A 19,783-nucleotide genomic window follows, 5' to 3' on the forward strand; every position below is an offset into this window, starting at 1 on the left:
AAGCAGGACCCAGGGGGACAAGTTGGGGGGGGCCAGGCCAGGGCGACAGAGCCTTGGGCAGTGAAGGCCTCTGATGGGTGGGATGTGGGGCGAGAGAAAGAGGGGAGTCAAGCAGGAGTCCTCTCCAGGATGGCACCGTCCTCAACTCTCCTTGCCTCTCGGCCTTTGCCTGGGCCATTCTCTCTGCCTGGATGTCCTCTCCTCCCCTCTGCCTGGACAGCTCCCACTTGTGATGAGTTCTCGCTTAGCTCTCCCCCCATCCTCCAGGAAATCTTCCGTGACTCCCCTCCTCCCCCCACCCCACCCCTGGCTGGGTTGGGAGCCCCTCTTCTGTGTTCCCACGGAATTTCAGGTCTCCTCCCAGCCCGGAACGCGTCATGCTGCTGGGCACTGCCTGTCCCTGCGTCGCCCCCCCAACCTGGACCATGAGCGCAAGAGACAAAGTTAGGTGTGGCACATTTCACTCCCAGGGCCAAGCACAGAATGGCACACTGTGACATTTCAATATGAGAGTAGGAGAGGGAGGCAGAGGGAGAGAGTGAGAGACAGACAGAGATGGAGTACTGGGACCCTTCAAGCACAGCTGCTGACTTTCCGGTCTCTGTTCCCGTGGCAGCCACACGCAGCCATGGTCACCACGCCCGCAATTCACTGCAGCATGACAGTGATCCAGGAGATCAGAAGCCAGCTGGAGACGGGGACCGCATTCCACCCAAACGCTCCGGACGGATCCGTGTCAGCGGCTCCTACGTTCCCGGCGCAACAGGGGAAGAGAGAAAACACACAGAGCTTTGAGATGAGACAGAGCCGGGGCGGAGAGAAGCTGGGAGACCGTACGACTCGTGCTTGGGGCCCAAACCTGGGACCCGCCGGCCTGGTTTCAGGCTGGGCCCAGCCCTTTTTCTCCCTGCCAGTGACTTAACCTTCTCCCAGCCTCTGCTCCTTACCTGTAAAGCGGGGGTAGGAATTGCATCCAATTGCAGGCTTGTTGGGAAAATCAAGCGTGTTAATAACTGAATGGTTTCCAACAGGGCCTGGCGTGGAGGGAGGCCTTAAGAAATGCTGGCTTTATTTGTTCACTTTTCCGCCCTCTGCCAAGTTCTTCCTTGTTCCTACCTAACAGGATGATTCAAGGGCTGGTTGTTTCAAATATTGCCTTCCCTTCGGTGTTTGCTCTTGGCCCACTTCGAGATCTGAGTTGGAGCCTCGTCACGCGGGGAGGAACATGGCGGGGCTTTGGAATGAGTCCCGACACCTGCATGGAGCTAGTCTGCCTGTCTTCAGATGACTCAGGAGCCCAGGGGGGCGAGGGACCCAACAACCGCCACGCAGTGAATAAGGAGGAGCATCGGGGTTCCAGGTAACCGATTCCATGGGTTTCCTGTCCCACCCGCTGCTGCCCGTGACCCTGACGTGACCCTGAGCACCACTGAGCCGGGGAGAGGGCTGAGCTTTACGACAAGCTTCTCTAGAACCGAGGGAGAAAGCTGTTCCTGGCCTCATCCTGCATGTGTGCGTAAAGGATGCTCCAGAAGGAAAGGCCAGGCAAATGAACAAAACCATTTGTTTCTGGGGCTGACAAGAGGCTCCAGGAGTGAAAGATGCTAAACACCGATGGCATAAAGCGGGGTTCTCGCAGGGTCTCTACCCTGGCTGCCCTTACTCCTCTCGAGGATCAGCAATGGTCAAGAGAGTCACCTACTCCTCTCGTCCGGTGCCCGCTGGCCTCCAGGAATGGGAGCCGTTGTACCCCATATCGGAGAGCCTTTCTCTATGCCAAGGTTTTTACCAAGAGCTTCTAGAGGTAGGGGTGGGGGGGACGACCGGGTATGGATTTGGCCTTGCAGATGAGGACGTAGCTGCAGCTCCAGGCTCCCAGATTCCCAGGGTGGCAGTGAGCAGACTCCACCCAGTCCTCTGGGTCCCCAGGCAGAAGCCAGCCTGAGGTGCGGCCAAACGCTCACAGAGCCTGGGCCACGGCCATCAGACGCTGGGGACGGGGGCTTCCACACTGGCACCTGAAGTCCTTTGCACCTGCTTGTGGGATCCCACATGCTGCCTGGGAAAAGGGACAAGGAGGAGAAGAAAGGCAAATTCGGATCCTGAAGAGCCCTCTCCGGAAGGGAGGAGGTAGACCTCAGCTTGAGGCTGGAGGGGCGTGTGCGGGGGCTCAGCTCTGGGGCGCGAGGCAGTGGGCTCAACTCCTCCTCCCTCCCTGTGTGGCCGGGTTGTCCCCGAACTCCAGCGGCCTTATCGGTTTGAGGATGCATCGCGATATCCGTGCCACACGTCTGCTCGTTGTGAGGATACGACGCCACACGAGGAAGCGCGTGGAACATAGCAGGTGCCCGGCAAAGGGCTCCTGCCATCTTCCTCCTTGAAATGAATCAGGCGCAGGGAGAGGACAGCGCCCCAGGGAACGTGGGTGCGGCAGAGCGGGAACCACGTGATCAGTCACAAGGACAGATGGTGGTGGAGGACTCATTAAGTGTCTGCTGCGTTAGGTGATGTTGCCCACATCCTCTGTCTCATCTCCCCCCTCCCCGGAGCCCGATGAGTTCGTTACAGTTATGTCCCCATTTTACGGATAAGCAAACTGAAGCTGAAGGTGGAAAGTTGTCTCAGTTCTCTCCGCTGGTTGAGCTGGCAGAGCTGGGGATCAAACCCACGTCCTCAATACTCCCAGGCGCAGCCCTGTCTTACGTTGTAAGGGTGGAGAGACAGTCCCCGAGAAAGGCAGCCCTGGACCCCCACCCCTCCAGGTGGGCAGATGCAAGTCTTCTCTCCCAGGAGGGCTGAGTTGGGGGGGAGCAGGGGACTCTGGGGTCCGACAAGCCCGCATCTGGACCCTCCCGGTAGCTGGGTGACTTAACCTGCTTTACGTCTTTGGGTACGTTCCTCAGCTCTGGGACCTGTCTTTCCTCACCCGCAAGACGGGAATCATATTCGCTACCTGGCCAGGTGGTGAGGACAACTTTGGCTGACGGCCTGGTACAGCATCAGCGCCCGGGGCGCGGGCAGTCCCCACCAGATTTCTGCGACAATTGTGCCTCCCACCATAAACTCCGTGTCTGCTGTTGACTGAGGAGAGAACATGTTCTCCTCCAAACTCAGTCCCCGCCCCTCTCCCGGCCACCCTCCCCCTCCCCCCCCCCCATGTTCTGGAAGGTATTCGTAGCCACGAGGGTGCAGCCTTCAAGCTGCTGCTGGCACGGGCCGAGGGCTCACATGAGGTGGGGATGCCCCCCACCCGGAGTGCAGGCAAAGGCACATCGCAGCCCATATTTTGAGGGGGATTTCGTGATCTTCATTTTGTGTTGCTATCGGAGGAAAGTAAACTGTGGCTCCTGGCTGCCGGGGAAGGGGCTGAGCTCCTGCCAGGGCTGCTGGCGGCTGGCGCCGGCCCAGGCCCGCACCCGTGTCGACTGCGGGTGCAGGCAAGGGCACACACAACGTTCCAGCACACGCGTGACCGGCAGCACACGGAGGTGCCCGGGCGCTCAGCGCAGGGCGACGCATGGCAGCCGGCTCCGTCCACCTTCCCCTCCTGGGCCCTTGCCCTGTCTGGGGACCCTGCCTCTTCTGTTGTCTCCAGATGGCTGTGGGGCCTGAGCCTGTCCTCCGTCCTGGTTTCCTCATCTCTCTTCCTCTGGCTCTCCCTCCGTTTCCCCCGGTGTCTCTGGGTAGCCCCGGTCTCTGACACGCTGTGTCTCTCCGATTTTCTGACTCTTTCCTCCCCTGCTTTGTCTGTATCACGCCCGACCTGTCTGCTGACACTCTTTCTCTTTCTGATTCTCTCTGAATCCTGTTTCCCTGCTTCTCCAATTCTCTCTCTGTCCCCATCTGTCTCCATATCTGTCTGATTCCCTCTCTCTGTCTCCATATCTGTCCGACTCTATCTCTTTCTGTGTCTCCATCTGTCTCTGTATCTCTCTGCCTGCCTGTCTCTGACTCTCTGGGACTCTCTTTTCCCAACTCTTTCTGTCTCTGTCCTTCCTACCTCTCTCTCTCTCTCTCTCTTTTTTTTTTTTTCCGTGACACTCTCCTGGAAACGCATCAAAGACTGAAGTGGCCGGATTTCAAGTGACAAACAGCACTACACCCAGGATCCAGCCCCCTCCCTGCACGGCTGCTTCCTCCTCCACATCCCCTGTCACGAAGAGAAGCCTATTGTGTCGGGCCCAGGGAGTTCGAGTTGAAGGGCCCTGGGGTCTGCGCCTCTGACTGCTCTGAGCTACTTCCCCATTGGCTCCCAGCAGCCTGTGCTGAGCAAGGGCTGAGCGACAGGAGGAGGCTCTAGTCCATAAAAGGGGGGGCGAGGCACCAGAACTGCCATTCTGAGGGGCTTTGGTGGTGCTCACAGCCGCCTCTTTGGCACCTCCTTCCCAGCCAGAGTCAGGGAGACCCCTGAGCCACCTGCCACCACCCTCCGTCCGACCTGCTCGGCCAGAAGCTGCCCAGGAACGAAGAAGAACACAGGTAATATCCACAGGGGGAATGGAACCTCTCTTTTGATTGTATTTGTTTTTCCCGGTCCTCCGGATCTGGGGGCTGCAGGAGCTTGGGCTGGGGGATTTCAGCTCTGGGTCTGATAATCTGGCAAATATGGTTACAGTTACGAGGCTAGTTTACAAACACCAGATCAATTAGCGGGAGACAGACGGTTCTTTGGAATTTCCCTCTCGGTACAGCCCCGGCTTGCACAGGTGGGTACTCCTCTCCCAAGAGGACCACCCCTCGGTTTCAGCTCCAAGGTCGTCTTCTTCCCCAGCAGTCTGCACGCATGGTACCCAGGTGAGGACGGGAGGCCCTGGGTGGAAGAAGTGAGTTTAGCCACTCGGGGCGGTTTTAAAGGTCAGTGATTCTCACCGGACGTAGAGAACAAGGTCTGGGGGACGTTAATGAGATTCAGGGCTCTGGCATTTACCAAGTATAATGTACATCAGTGTACAACCAAGTTCAGCATTTTCATTCTTTTTTGGATCGTGTTTAATTGCTGACAGGGTGCCGGCTTGAGTGTTTCCTTGGGCGTGATTTCACGCAGAAATGAAGTTGGGGCTTATTTCGTTGGGAGGAAATGGGGAAAGAGAGTGACAGCATGCCAGGAGACTCAGGCTGAGCAGGATTTTTCTTGTGGGTTTTACTTCGAAAGGACTTGTTGCTTTCATGTAAATTACAGCAGGGAAGTCGGGCAGGGAGGAAAGCTCAGATGGCAACGCCATTTGCTCCCTGGTAAAGATATCCATGTTCAAAGAAAGTATTACAGAATCCCAAAGTTTGACTCCAGCAAAACAGGCTGATGAGTTTCGGAGGAAAGAAAAAAGGAGGAAAAAAAAAAAAAAAGCCCAGTGACGACATAAAGGTTGAATAGTAAATTCTGCGACCTTGTACTTTTTCCCCGGGTGTCTTTTATCTAGAATCTCTCCAAGCTTTACAAACATTCCTTAATTAAGTCTCCAACCTTCCCAGGGGAAACATGCTCTTCAGGTTATTGGATCTGATTTCAGTTCCCTTCCCACAGACTGCAGATCTTCATTTGGTAAAATATACAAGTCTTTCTCCTTTGACAGGCATTCCAGGCAAGATCCGTTGCAAATTTCAGAATGTCAGTCCTCTTCGCCCCGCCCCCCCAACCCCCTGCCTCCCCCTCCCACAGCTACCTCTTCCCTCTCTTCTCCCCTTTCTTTCTCCCCTCTATCCCACCCCACCTTGCCTTTTGTTCTATTTTTGCAGGTCATTTATCTCCAGGCTTTCAGATGTGCGTGGGGGAGCTGTTGCAGCAGCCCAGGGGGGGGAGCTGAGCTGCCCTGGGGGAGGTTTGCGTTTGCTGCCGGGCTCTCAAGCCCACTGCTTTGCCCCAAATGAGCTAGAGGTGTGATGGGGGGCAGGCAGATCCTTGTCTCAGCTGCCAGCTGGGAGCGGGGATGTCGGGGATGTCGCAGTGCTTCCTCGGGAACCCAGCATGCTTTAGCAAGAGCGGGCACAGGGACTGGCTCCGGGGCTGTTTGAGAAATTTGCAATCGCCATAAAGCAAATGGAAAGGGGTTAGGGTCTTGAGATAACTCCCGGGAGCCACGAACGTTCCATGTATTATCTAAATGAGTGTCCCACAGATCTGGGTTCAAATCCCAGAGCCCATCCGTCATTTGCTGTGTGATTTGGGGACGATAGCTGAGTGTTCATTTCCTCATCTCCACAGTAAGGACAGTACTGTTGGCCTCCTAAGGTTATTGTGAGACTCCCAAAGGATGCTGGCATTCAGTAGGTACTCAATAAATGCTAGCGTTGACTGCTCACGTTCTCCCTGTCCACCCTGGCAATGTGTTATAATATCCTTCATCATCCACTCCATGGAGCCGTGTGCTATGTCCGAGAAGGATGCCTAACGTCTGGTTATTTCAGTTTGTGGGGCTGGCACTCTCTTCCCCTCCCCACCCCATAATCTCCACACCAACAGAAGACCATCTCTTCGTCCGTCGCCTCGGGATCATGAAGTCTTTTCCCCATCAATCTTCCCGGGCCCCCCTTCCCACTGCCTACCTCCTTGGGCCATTCTTGCACAATTGTTGTATTTATTAGATGTCTTCCATCATTCTAAGCAGGATCAATAGTCGGTGGTTTGATTTCAACGCGTGTCTGAGAAAGCACAGGCAACTAGCTGACTTCTCTCACCATTTTCACTCATCTCGGCCCATCTCGCTGCGTCTGACAAAGGGCTAAAAGGATCTCACCGAGGCTGGGCGGCCGGCTGAGCCCGGCCATTGAGGGCAGGCAGTAAATATTTCTGGGGACACCCAGTAAGCCCAGGATCAGGCCCTGGAGACAGAGAGGTGTCCCGGGTCCTTTGATGTCGGGCCTCATTAATCTTCCCCAGCCCAGGTCCAGACTCGTGCTCCTGGCAGAAGGGTAAAGAGCCCGGTCCACGAGGCACAGGAACGTTCTGGAGGCTTCTCCCTGAGGCCATCTGGCTGTCCCACCGGCCTGAGTGGGAGGCTGCGTGCGGCAGGCACATTCATCGTGTTTGTCCACCGTCCTTTGGCTCTTTGACCTGTTACTGGACAGTTCAGTTTAAGCCGAGAAGGGTTTACTGAGCAGTTACTACGTGGCTGGGTCTCTGGTCCACTGACAGGAGGAGGGATTGATATTTGTGACTCACACGGTAGGTCAAGGCCCCGAATCCAAGTCTCTCTGTCCCTTCTTCCTTCCTTCCTTCTCCTTTCTCCCCTCCTCTGCTCCTTCTTGTCCCTTCTCCCTCTGGTTCCCAGCACCTCTTCCAGCTCTGTAGGGTTTCCATCATCTCTCTGCTTCTCTGGTGTCTTTATCAATTTCTCTGTGTGTGCAAGAGTCTCTGCCACTCCTATGGGCACACGCGTGTCTCTCTATGTGCATGTCTGTCTCTGTCTCCCTCTCTGTCTCTGTCTTTCTGTCTCTCTTTCTTTCTTCATCTCTTCATCTCCACCCCTCCCTGGCCCATCTTCCTTGGCCTTTCTCCCCATCCCTTCATTGCGTCAAATAACAAAGGGTGAGGGTTTCATGTGACTCCTGCTCTTAAAAATCGTTCTTCTAAGGGGCGCCTGGGTGGCTCAGTCAGTCGCGTGTCTGACTCTGGATTTCCGCTCAGGTCACGATCTCACGGTTCGTGAGTTCGAGCGCCGAGTCTAGCTCTGCACTGACTGCCATCGTGGAGCCTGCTTGGGATCCTCTCTCTCCCTCCCCCTCTCTCTCTACCCCTCCCCTGCTCATGCTCTCTCTCTCTCTCTCAAAATAAATAAACAAAAGCTTAAAACACATGTAAAAAAAAAATCATTCTTTTATAAACGAGGTTAATAATCCCACCATGACCCCTGAGTGCAGGTTCGTGCTTCTCTCTGGTCCCTGAACCGCAAATGGCCCAAGAGAGGCTCTGCACTTTGAGTCTTGCTGGACTCCACGGTGGGTTCACTTTCCCTCCGGAATCCGAGCCCCTCACCGCCAGCCAGGTGATAATCCATCCCTTGTTAATGACCTTAAAAGCCTCACGGGGACAGCGGCCCTCACTTCTCAGGGTCTCCCCTTGCCAGCCCCTGGGGACCCACAAAGGTGAACTTTGTGGTTTGGGGTGGGCTAACACTCCAGAAGACTGTCTCATCTTCAGGAATGTGGGGGCTCCGTGGGAGGGTCTGATGGACACTTAACGTGACCCCGTACCTCGGGAACGGTTTGTAGGACGAGCTGCAGGCTGACTTTTTAAACCTGCTTCTTCTATGTCCTTGCCTCTCGGCCCTGACCTGGTGATCTTGCCTCTCTGAGACTCTGTGTGCCCATCTGGAAAATGGAGCTGATCGTGCCAAGCCTACTGGAGTCTCCTGAGGGTGAACGTGCAGTCACGGAACTGACGTGCATAGCAGGGAGCCGGGTCCCGTAGTGGTGCCTTCACCAGGGATGCTATGGGCTCAGAGAATCCCAGCTACGCCACGCAGGTGCTCGGGATCCTGGGGCGCTTTGTCACTTGGTCCTCCTCGCTCTCCCCACCCGGAACCCGAGCCTGTAACAGTAGCACCTGTACCGCTAGAGGCCAGGGGAGGCCAGGGGCCCGGCACAGGGAGGCAGTGCAGTGGGCTGTGGGAGGGTCATTGAAAGCCTCAATGCGAGTCAGTGCGAGTCACGGCCCGGGTGTGGGAGGCCCCAGCTCTGTCTCCACTTCCCTCCTGACTCATGATGTGACCTTAAACAAGTGACTTCATTCCTACCTTTTCCCATTTCCTCTTCTATCAAATAGGGATAATCATATGCAATAAAGTGCTGGGAGAGATAATTGCAATGTTAAATCAAGCCATTATTATTCCATGCTGGCTTTTTAATGCTTGCTGCTCCTCTGAGCCCTCTGACTACAATATAGAAATATTGCCAAGAGGAGATGAGAGGGCGGGCAGGCAGTCCCTTCCCTTTCAAGAACTCTGGGCCCTGGGTAGGAAAGGGGACTACAGCGTGCTGGCCCTTTAAGTGATGCCCTCTGGGCAGCCCTCCTGAGGGACAGGGGGTGACACGGCCCATTTATAGACCAGAAGTGAGAAGCCCAGGCTCGGGGAGGAGAGCGATCCCTCTCTGATTTTTCCCAGGAAAGTCAGCTTCCAGATGACGAGAATAATCCGAATTAGAAAATGGTTATGTAATTGATGAAAGCAGGGGTCAGCACGGCTTGTCTGTAAAAGACCAACTAGTATATGTTTTTGGCCTCTGGGCTGTGCGGTCCCCGTTTCAACAGTCCGCTGTGCTTTGTAGCACGAAAGCAGCCGTGGACCACGGTGAGCAGTTGGGGTGGGGGCTGTGTTCGTTCTCGGGGTTCTCCAGAGAAGCGGGATGTGTACGTATTGAGAAAGAGATTTAGTAGAAGGAATTGGATCATGGGATTGTGGAGGCTGGTGGGTCCAAAATTTCCTTGTCTGCCGGGGGAGAATCACTGCTCCTCCCCACTGGCCCCTGCGTCCCTCACTGGGCTGTCACAAAGCCCACGAGGCAGTGGCTGAGGAAATGTTTTATAGACCTGCAAGGGAAGAGGGTTTTTCCTTGGGAGGGCTGTGAGGACCCCGCGCCCCCCCACCCCACCCCCGGCCCACCCAGTCCGTGAAGGAGGCCCCTCCTTCCCCCTGGGCCATGCACGCTCTCCACTGACGTCTATGCACCTGATACTCACCCCCGGCTCACCAAGCGGGCTCGCTGCCTTGTCTTACCCCAGGAGCATATCTTTTTCTCCTCAGCTCCTTCCGGATCAGGCCTGACTCGCAGGCAGGGCTACTAATCTGATGCATGACTTCAAGCACAGCCCCAGAGCAAAGGTGAAATGCGCTTCCTCAGGACCCATCTGATGTGACGCGATCCTTTGTTTAGCCAACGATAAGGAAGGACATCAGATTCCTCAAGAAAATCCGCAGGGCTGATGTGTCTTTATTAGAGTCGCCTTTTAACCCCGAGAGATCTGGACAGAAGCCTGACTCCCACTTACAGGCCAAGCGAACGGTGGCCAACCTCTCCTCCCCCCAGCCTTGGTCTCCTCCTCTGTACAAAGGGTGCAGAGACACTCACCGTGCGCCACCCCCTCCCCGGCTGTGGTGACGATTAGAATCACGTGTCTAACGGTAACACACAGCCTGGCACCTAGTAGGCTCTTGAGATGTGGTGGCACTGTTATTGGACTGGTGTTACCAGGAACAAGGAGCACTCAGCCCTGCTTGGCACACAGTAGGTCCTCCATATGGCAGTTGATTCGTTCACCAACTTTTTTTTTTTTGGAATTTCAACTGCGTTCCAGGACTTTTTGCCGTCTTCTTTTCGCGCCTCCTGTAGCCCAAGAGTCGAACGGGGCCCCAGGCTCTGCTATGAAGCCCATCATAATATCACTGTGTGCCAGGTACCCCCCCCCCCAGGTGCCCTGTGCGTGATCTCTTATTCGATTCCTCCCACCCCCTAAAGCATTATCGTTAGCCCCATGATGGGGCTGAGGAAACGGAGACCCAGCAACTTCAAGTAAGTTCCCCCATCTGGTGGTAAGTGGCAGGCCGGGATTTGAATCCACATAAACTAAGCACTCGGTGACCCCGCTTCGGGGCCAGGAAGGAATTGGAGACGCCTTCCTCTTTTCTCTCCAGCTGCACCCGTCTGGCCCCAGGCTGCCTCTCGTGGTTGTTAAGAGAAGGCAGTTCAGGGCCGGCAGACTCAACTATCCAGCTCTGCTCAGCAGTGGAGATAAGGGAAGCTGCTGGGTGGGGACAGTGGCGACCAGGCTGCATGTGTCCCTTGGGGCGACTGTTGCCATACTGTAATGCAGGCCCGATGTCTCCAGGACTTCTGATTTTTTAAGGTAAGGTGGAAATTACGACTTTGAAGTGTAAAAATTTCCCAATTTAAAAATGTTGGCAAGAGAGTTTAAAAAAAGAAAAGAAAAGAAAAGAAAAGAAAAGAAAAGAAAAGAAAAGAAAAGAAAAGAAAAAAGAAAAGAAAATCCTGGTGCAAAGTCAAAATACCCAGTGCCCATTTTACTGAGTTTGTCCTACAGGCAGTCACTCTGAAGTGTCTGGACGTTTACAGGGCTTGGGTTAGGGTTGGTTAGGGGTTAGGGTTAGGGTTGCTGGCTGGGTAGGAGGACGCCAGAGGTCTCAGCCCTGCCCCACCCTGCCTGACCTCCTTCCCTGCTCTGACCCTTCCTGGGTAGCCCTCTGTTCTATCTTCCATGCCATCAAATTCTCTCTCCAATTTCTTCCTGGGAGACCCTCTGCAGCCACAGAGCCATGGCTCTAATGGTGGAGTGTGGGGGCCTGGGGTGATTTAGGTTTTCTCGGAAGCCAAGGCCTCCTAGGCCATGCCCTTCCCTTGGTCAAGGAGCCCCTCCTCAGATCATTGCTTTGAGCAAGTGAGGGAAAAATTCAAAGCTTCAGAATAATGTCCTTAATGTTCAACCTGTGACCTGTTTCCTTCTGTCTCCTTCTGTCCGGGATCTCCCTCTTTTTGTGTCTCATGTCTGTCTGTAGTGTTAGTCTCTCTCCCTACGTCTCTCTATCTCCCTCTCCGTCTCTCTCTGGACCATTTTGCACTGTCTCCCTCCTTTTGCTCTCCCTCCTTCCCTCTTCCTATGTGAGGTTTTCTCTTACTTCCTCTTCCCTCCCTTCTCCTGGCTCCCTTGTTTCATTACCCTTTGCTGAATATCTATTGGCCTCATTGGTTTCAGACAATTGCAGACTCACTCCATGGCCTCCTTCTTGCCTTATGCCTCCTCGTCCACCCGGGCGTCCTTATCATCCTCCAATGCACCACACACCCTCACTGCAGGGACCTTTATCTACAGAGATAACGTGCCCTCCGGGTAGGAAACTCAGAAAGTGAGCAGCCATTATTTGATAGAGCCAGCATAGGTGACTGTGGGAGTTCACAGGAGGGACCCAATCCAGACAGCCTTCCTGGAAGAGGCAACTGAGGTTGAATTTTGACGAATAAGAGTTATCCGGTCAGAGGGAGATGGGAGTAGACGGGTGGGGCCAGACAGGGGTTCCAGGCAGAGGGAACCCCTTGGGGGAAGCTTGGAAGGTGGGGCCCATGGGGCACTCATTTGAGAATTGCAAGTGGTTCGAGCCAGACCCCCTGGATACAAATCCCAGCTTTCCCTCTTACTAGCTCTAGAATCTTGGCAGGGTTCTCAACTCAGTTTCCTTATCCGTGAAGAGGGCAAAACTGTACCCGCCCCAGACAGTCGCTGTGAGTAGAAAGGAGTTTTTTAGAATTCACAAGAATTGCTTGGAGCATCCTGAGTACGTAACAACCATCTGATCAGCTAGAATTACTATTAAATATCTAGTTAGTGGATGAGAGGCAAGGTTGCCGACTCTACCTCTGCCTGGGACAAAAAGGATCTCAAATAGGGCCTCCTACCTTGGCAGCCAAGCTGTGTGCGAAGCCTCTGGCCAAGAGTTAAGAATGTGCTGGATGGTCTCCTCCCCCGCAGGCAATTCGCTGCTGATCTCGTCACAGGCCAGCTCCGCCACTGGCCACCGCTGATACCAGAGAAAACACGAGCTGCCTGCTTCGCATCTGCACATAAAAGGCACAGCTCGCTCTCCTGGAACCCAATCCACTCAGCAGCCGGTAGAATGTGAGAGAACACGGAGGGTGGGCGGGAGAGGCGGGAAGGACCCAGGTCCACTTTCCTGGGCTTTCTTCTCTGAGCTTTCTGGCTTAGGGGAGCAAACCTTGTTCAGCCTCAGGACGGTTCTCACCTTCAGTCGCTGTGTGACCTCAGGAGATCTACCAAGCCTCTCTGAGCACCAGTTTTCTCGTCTATAAAGTGGGGATGATGATACCCGCCTCTCACAGTTGGTGGGTGGACTGAAAACAACATGCAAGTTCAAAGGTCCTGTGCGTTGGGTCCTCTGGGTCTCAGGGAGGTACCCACGGTAACGAGTTAAAGTTGTTCTCGAAATTGTAGTCATGAAGGGCACAGGAGTGGGGAGTCAAGCAGAACAGCCTTGCACCTTCACTGTTGGCCACAGGTCTTGGGTGATTCCCTGGACCGGAAGTGCCCACCTCACTGGGAAGGAGTAGATAGGATGACGGGCTTGAGGAGGGGTGGGGGGACCTCCTGTGTGCCCTGAGGGGGAGACTCAGCTCTGGGCTGTAACACGGGGCTCTGGGACCGTGGGGGAAATACCCTCTAAATCCCCTGAGCAAACAGGGTCGTTTGCAGGCTTGGGAGACTTGGAGGAGGGAGAGAGGGAGGACAGCATCCCTGTGAACAGAGTGACAGGCGTCAGACTATAAAGACCAGGCTGGGAAGAGCCTGGAGCCTCCTGCCCGGAGTGGGGTGTCTCAGGGGATCTCCCCATTTCCAGCTGGGAGAACGGTACTGTGCCCCCATTTGAATGGCTCTGAGTCTTGATATTTGGTTTCTAAGGAGTTAATTAGGAGAGGAAGGAACCGACTGAATTCGTATGCCTAGCGAGTGCCTGCTATGGGCGGGTCAGGGTCCCGGTGCTAGGATACGGCAGGGACTGTGACAGGTAGCGCCCGTGCCTGTAAGGAGCTAACGCTCCAGTGGGGGAGACGAGGATCGCCGACAGGGAACAAACACCTAATCGATAGGGCAGTAGGAGATGGTGAACGCCCCGATGCCAACAAAGCAGGGTGATGTGAGAGCGGCCCGGGAAGCCACATTAAACACAGGAGTCCGCAAATGCCTCCCTGGCGATTTGACATTTCGTTCATTTGATCACAAGGAGGAGCGAGCCTTGTTTAGATCTGGGCGAAGCGTATTGCAGAGGGAGGGACAGGAAGTGCAAAGACCCTGAGGCAGGAGCAACGTGGCATATTTGAGGAACCCAGAGACGGAAACAGGACACCGCTCCTGCCTTCGCGGAGCCAAAGTCTGAAGAGACACATAGATAATTACCAAATATGGGATATTTTGATGCAGGGGTGAATACAAAGCAGGAATATCCCATTGGGCCTCGGAGATCTGGAAAAGCTGCCCGGAGGAAGCGATATCTAATATAGGGCCTAAATGGCAGGTAACAGAAGAGGAGAGGAAGGGTTTTCCAGTAGAGGGAACAGCATATGCAAAGGCCCAGAGGTGGGACAGGGCCTGAAACATTGATTAGAGGAATGGCAAGTAGCTGGATGTGGTTACGGTGTAGGGATGGGATTGAGGGTGTTCCTGTCATTTAGGAAAAGGGCCAGGCCTGACCTAGGGTGACACATCTGATTGCTTAATTGTCACGCTGTGTAGTTCATTTCGGGGTGGGCAGGAGGGATCCAAGAAGGAACTAGAGGCCAGAAGGCCAGCGTGGAGAAGGTGGAGCTATGGCCAAGGTAAGAAGAGGTACTGGGGGGGAAAAGGCAAATTTCAGGGACCTTTCAAGGCAGAAAGGACTGGCCTGGGGACGCGCTGAAGAGTTGGGGACAAAGGCAGGTGATGGAGCCTCAGGGAATCCAGGAGAGCAGATACCAGGTGACTTCTGGCTTCGTGGGTGGGCAAAGTGGGTTTTGAAGGCCCACAGACCCAGGTCAAGTCCCAGCTTGTCCACTGCCTAGCTGTGCGGGCAGGTCCCTCGCCTTCCTGAGCCTCAACTTCCCCATCTGTCTGATGAAAACAGCACAACCCGCCTCAGGAGCCATTGGGCAGATTGAACGCGCATCTGTAGGAAAGCTACTCAGCAGGTACTCAGTACATTAATCCCCGTCCTTGACCCTTGGCCTGGGGCACCCACGGTGCCTCCTGAGGCCTCTATTTTCCTGACAGTGAAATGGGAACGAGACTGTTTGCCTTGCAGGGTCGGCCGCAGGGCTTGGCGAGATGGCTCAGGGACACGGACGCCGAGGAGGCACTCACGGCTCCATTTTCTTCTCTTTCTCCCCCCGCAGCAGGAAGAGCTGAGACGGGATGGCGTGGCAGGGGCTCGTGCTGGCTGCCTGCCTCCTCGTGCTCCCCTATGCCACAGCGGACTGCCTGTCCCAGTGCTCCCTGTGTGCTGTGAAGACCCAGGATGGGTCCAAACCCGTCAACCCCCTGGTAGGTTTCAGGGTGCCTAGGTCCTACACCTGCGTGTGGAAGGGACCGTCTGCGTGCGGAGTTTGGGTGGCTGTGTGTCTGTCCTGTAGACTTGTCCTACCTGTGCGGGATGCGTCCTGCCCTGTGGTCAGCCTGGGCACCTGAACTCCATCCCCACCTCAGACCTCACCACCCCCTGGCTCGCTCAGGTCTGGGACTGACACTCAGGTTTCCAGGGAGTGTCATTATCGAGGAAGTGCTGGTTCTGGGAGTTTGCAGCCTGATGGTAACTTTTCAGGGCTGGGCTGACGGGCACGTCCAAATCTAGCCACTCCTATGGAAGGAGCGCCTTCCCCAGCCACTGGTGGACAGGATCCAAGCCTCAGCCCCTCTCCTGGGTCTTAGCATCTCTTGGCCCATCCTTATTGGCTTTGCTTTGAATCAGACGCCCCCCATGTGTCTCTCCCTCGATGGCAGCCAGGTTAGAGTCAAGGTCCCAAAGGTGCGATGGACGGAGCACAGGCTTTGGTTCTGCCACGTTCTCATTCCGTGACTCTGGAAACTCCCTCTTTGAGCTTTAGCTTCCTCATCCGCAAAATGGGGCGATTCTGTGAGACAGTGACGCAAAGCGTCAAACACACGATTCTAGCAGCTCTTCACAGAGATGCACGCGGTGCGCGAGGTGCTGCCCACACAGGACCGCAGCAGGGCACAGTGGTTAAGCGTGAGGAGCTGTGACATTTAGGCTTACTGGGTCCAGGTTCCAGAATCGTCCGGTGTTGTCATCATCGTCCTCATGATCACCATCGCGATCACATTTGAAGCCCCCCAGCACTCCTATGAAATGGATACGATTGTCCCCCCAGGTTTGATGAGCCCCCAAACTTCTCAGTGTGTTTTTTCTACCATCCCGCATTGCTTTGGTGCCTCTCTAGAAAGTGTTAAGAGCATCCTTCACACTGAGGAAAGGGTGGGAGAGGCAAGTGCTCCCTCTGGAGTGAGAAGTTGAGGAGGATGTGTGAGCACCACACGATGTTCTGGGAAGAACTTACTTCCGATGTTGGCATCGCCATTTGCAAGCCACGTGTCCTTGGGAAAGCTGTCTCACCTCTCCACGTCTCCTCTTCCACTCAGATGCAGGGTCACCTACCTCAGTGCACCTGGGGAGGGGGAGGGATTAAAGTGGGAAGCCTGAAGTTTAGGAAAGGCAGCTACTTTCGATTGTCTCAGACATTGGACAAGGGACTGTCTGGGGCAAGGGGGGGGTGCATGTGGCTTGACAGTTGGATGGGGGCGACGTTACCACTGTGGTTTTTTGGGGATTTGCAGATTTGTTCCCTGGAATGCCAGGCCGCGCTGCTGCCTGCCGAGGAATGGGAGAGATGCCAAGGCCTTCTGTCTATTTTCACCCCCTTCACCTTCGGGCTCAATGGCAGAGAAGATTTGGAGGCCAAGTCCGCTTTGGAGGGGCCTTATAGTGAGCTGGCCAAGCGCTCTGGGCCCTTCACGAAGGAGCTGGAGGAAAACAGATTTCTTCTCCACACCCCAACAGAGGAGAATGCTCTGAGCAGGAGCCTGGCGGAGAAGCTCAGGGGTCTCTCTGGCAGGTTGGGGGAGGGAGGGGAGTCTGAGCTGATGGGGGGCACCCAGCTGCATGATGATGCCATGGAGGCTAGGGCACTGGATTCCAATGAGGAGGACCCCAAGGAGCAAGTCAAACGCTATGGGGGCTTCTTACGCAAATACCCTAAGAGAAGCTCAGAGGTGGCTGGGGAGGGGGACCGGGATGGGGATAGGGTGGGCCACGAGGACCTGTACAAACGCTACGGGGGCTTCTTGAGGCGCATCCGTCCCAAGCTCAAATGGGACAATCAGAAGCGCTACGGGGGTTTTCTCAGGCGCCAGTTCAAGGTGGTAACTCGGTCTCAGGAAGATCCCAATGCCTACTCCGGAGAGATTCTTGATGGGTAAACCCCTCCCCATCGTGGAGTTGAGTCAGGAGCTTCCCCTGACACCCTTCCAGATTGGAGTACCCTCATTCATCCTACCTTGTACCCCCCAATCCCCATGCTCAGTTCAGCACTGTCTGCAAAACATTCAAACCCAGCCTGCCTCTTTTCTGCCTGGGGTGCAGAGTTTGTCTGGAGTCAGCGGGGAGAAAGGATGGAGGTTCCCCTGTCCAGTAGACTCAGTGCTTGGCTCCAACCCTAGGCCTCTGAACTACCGCCAGCAGCGGCTTTTGATATTAATCCCTCCACCCCATTAATGTGCCCCCACCCCCACTCCGGTCCCAGGAATCCAGACTGACTTGTTCTTCATTCCTCTAGATAAATAACAAAACAAGGTAAACAAACAAATAGAAATCCTAACACTTTATCCCAAACCTTAAAGGACCTCCTTGTGCTCCCCACTTCGGAGACCGATGCTTTAGATAAAATGCTCAAACACCGCATTTTATTGGAGCAGGAATGCCTGCACTGGAGAGTTCAGTCCTCCAGTGGGCAACTGTTTAGTTGTACTCTCTGTGTTCTCATTGATTCGAAACACACCTCTTGAGGAAACGAGTTCCTGGACTCCCGTCCATGTTGGTACCCTGGACAGCACCCGGTTCCTCACCGGAGAGGAAGGGCGCAAAAACCCCTTCCAAAATGGTTATGAGAGCAGTGCTCCTACTGAATACTTAAAAGATCACGGAGAGAGCGAGACAAACCAATTTGCTCTGTGTAACAAACTCAAAATGTGGACCAGTTCCCTCAGCCCTCATTAAACTAATTAAACAGATCGGTATCACACTCCTACCCCAGGATGAACTGAAGCTGAGTCAAGTCGACGAGGTTAAGCACAACCATGTTCTTGAGCAGCTGAATTGGCCACCAAGAGTCTTAACCATCTGGCCAAACATATGCAATGGGCACTGGGTGAGGAAATCCAGAAGCAACAGCTAGAGCGACAAAAAAGGACGTATTCAACCCCTGGGATGATTCTTTCCTCTTCATGTCTCTGAATAAAACCAGAAAGGGGAATGAAATGATTAAGTGCTTGAGGCCAAATGAATTCCCTTGATTCAAATGAATCAGAGGCAGAGACCTCCTAATTCCTTGGTTTCAATCAAAGTCTCTCTCTTTCTCTCTGCTGCTTTTGCTCACTTATCCCCAGGCATTATGGTTTGGTTTGTGGGTCCAGGAGGCTGGGCTGGAAAGGAGAGGAAATAGTCACAAGTTCAGTTAATTTGTCTAAGATGCTGCTGAGCACATACCTCTTTGCTTGCAACCCCCAGCTCTCTCATGATGTTCCGAAATGTATAGATTGTTTTAGGGTTACTTTGTGTGCTTTTAAAAAAAATCCCACGTATGCAATTTACCTAGAATTTGCTTATTCCTTAGTAGGCCTGTGTTATTTCCTACTCTTCCGGTGCAATAAATAAAAGAAAGTTGGTAATGACTCAGAGTGTGTATGCGTGCGCCTCAGTCCCCAGAGCATGAAAAGACCATTTGCAGAAAAGAGTGCTGGGGAATGAAAAATACACACACACACACACACACACACACACACACACACACACTCATGTCAGAACACTAAGGGTAGGACAACAGAAAGAGCACAAACTTTAGAGTGTCATAGACCTAAATTTGAGATCTGTGTGATGTTGGCTAAGTTATTGGACCTCTCTGAGCCTTTGTTCCCTCTTCTGTAAAAGACCGACCTAACTCCTAGAGACTGTCTCCTGTGTTAGATTACCAAGGCAAGAGGGACAAATTTTCCTAAGACAAAGGTACTGGTGATGAAGAACTCTCTAGAGAACGGATGGCATCATGTACTTTACTAAAATGACATGGTTTATTAAATGGCATTGAGGACTGGGTACCCAGGTAGCTCAGTCAGTTGAGTGTCTGACTCTTGATTTCAGCTCAGGTCATGATCTCACAGTTCATGGTTTGAGCCCCAGGTACGGTTCTGTGCTGACAGCACTGGAGCCTGCTTGGGATTCTCTGTCTCCCTCTCTCTCTGCCCCTCCCCTGATCACTCTCTCTCTCTCTCTCTCTTTCAAAATAAATAAATAAACAGTAAAAAAAAAAAATGGCCTTGAGGGTTAGTATGAGGGGCGCCTGGGTGGCTCAGTTGGTTAAGCATCCGACTTCAGCTCAGGTCACGATCTCATGGTTCATGATTTCGAGCCCCACATTGGGCTCTGTGCTGACAGCTCAGAGCCTGGAGCCTGCTTCAGGTTCTGTGTCTCCCTCTCTCTGCCCCTCTCCTACTTGTGCTCTGTCTCTGTATCTCAAAAAATAAATAAATGCTAAAAAAGATTAAAAAAAATTTTTTTTTCAACGTTTATTTATTTTTGGGACAGAGCGAGACAGAGCATGAACGGGGGAGGGGCAGAGAGAGAGGGAGACACAGAATCGGAAACAGGCTCCAGGCTCTGAGCCATCAGTCCAGAGCCCGACGTGGGGCTCGAACCCACGGACCGCGAGATCGTGACCTGGCTGAAGTCGGACGCTTAACCGACTGCGCCACCCAGGCGCCCCAAAAAGATTTTTTAAAAAAGGGTTAGTGTGAAAGAGACTCACTCACTTAGTGGCTCCAGACCTCATGGGTCCCATTTGGCCAGTGGCTTTCTGTGTGACTTCATAGAAAACACAGGGTTGGAGAGGTCTCCTTTCTTCTTTCCTTCATTCAAGAAAGAATTAATTGAAATCTTACTGTGTGGTAGGTCTTTTTCTAGGTGCTGGAGGTATAGGAAAATAAAATGGACAAGATCTCAGCTCTTGT

At 53.9% G+C, this 19,783-nt stretch overlaps 1 protein-coding gene across 1 annotated transcript; it reads left to right on the forward strand.

Moving 5' to 3' along the window:
• The first annotated feature begins 4,063 nt into the window (after window positions 1–4,063).
• PDYN (prodynorphin) lies at window positions 4,064–18,451 on the forward strand. The gene is made up of 3 exons (XM_025932494.2): window positions 4,064–4,479; window positions 14,884–15,031; window positions 16,340–18,451. Exons 2-3 carry the CDS (start codon window positions 14,903–14,905, stop codon window positions 16,979–16,981), a joined length of 771 nt encoding a protein of 256 aa, XP_025788279.1. The 5' UTR covers window positions 4,064–4,479; window positions 14,884–14,902; the 3' UTR covers window positions 16,982–18,451.
• The last annotated feature ends 1,332 nt before the right edge of the window (window positions 18,452–19,783 follow it).

The sequence above is a fragment of the Puma concolor genome, chromosome A3 (assembly GCF_028749965.1).
Source record: "Puma concolor isolate L17-30 chromosome A3, mPumCon1.1.hap2, whole genome shotgun sequence".
Taxonomy (NCBI): domain Eukaryota; kingdom Metazoa; phylum Chordata; class Mammalia; order Carnivora; family Felidae; genus Puma; species Puma concolor.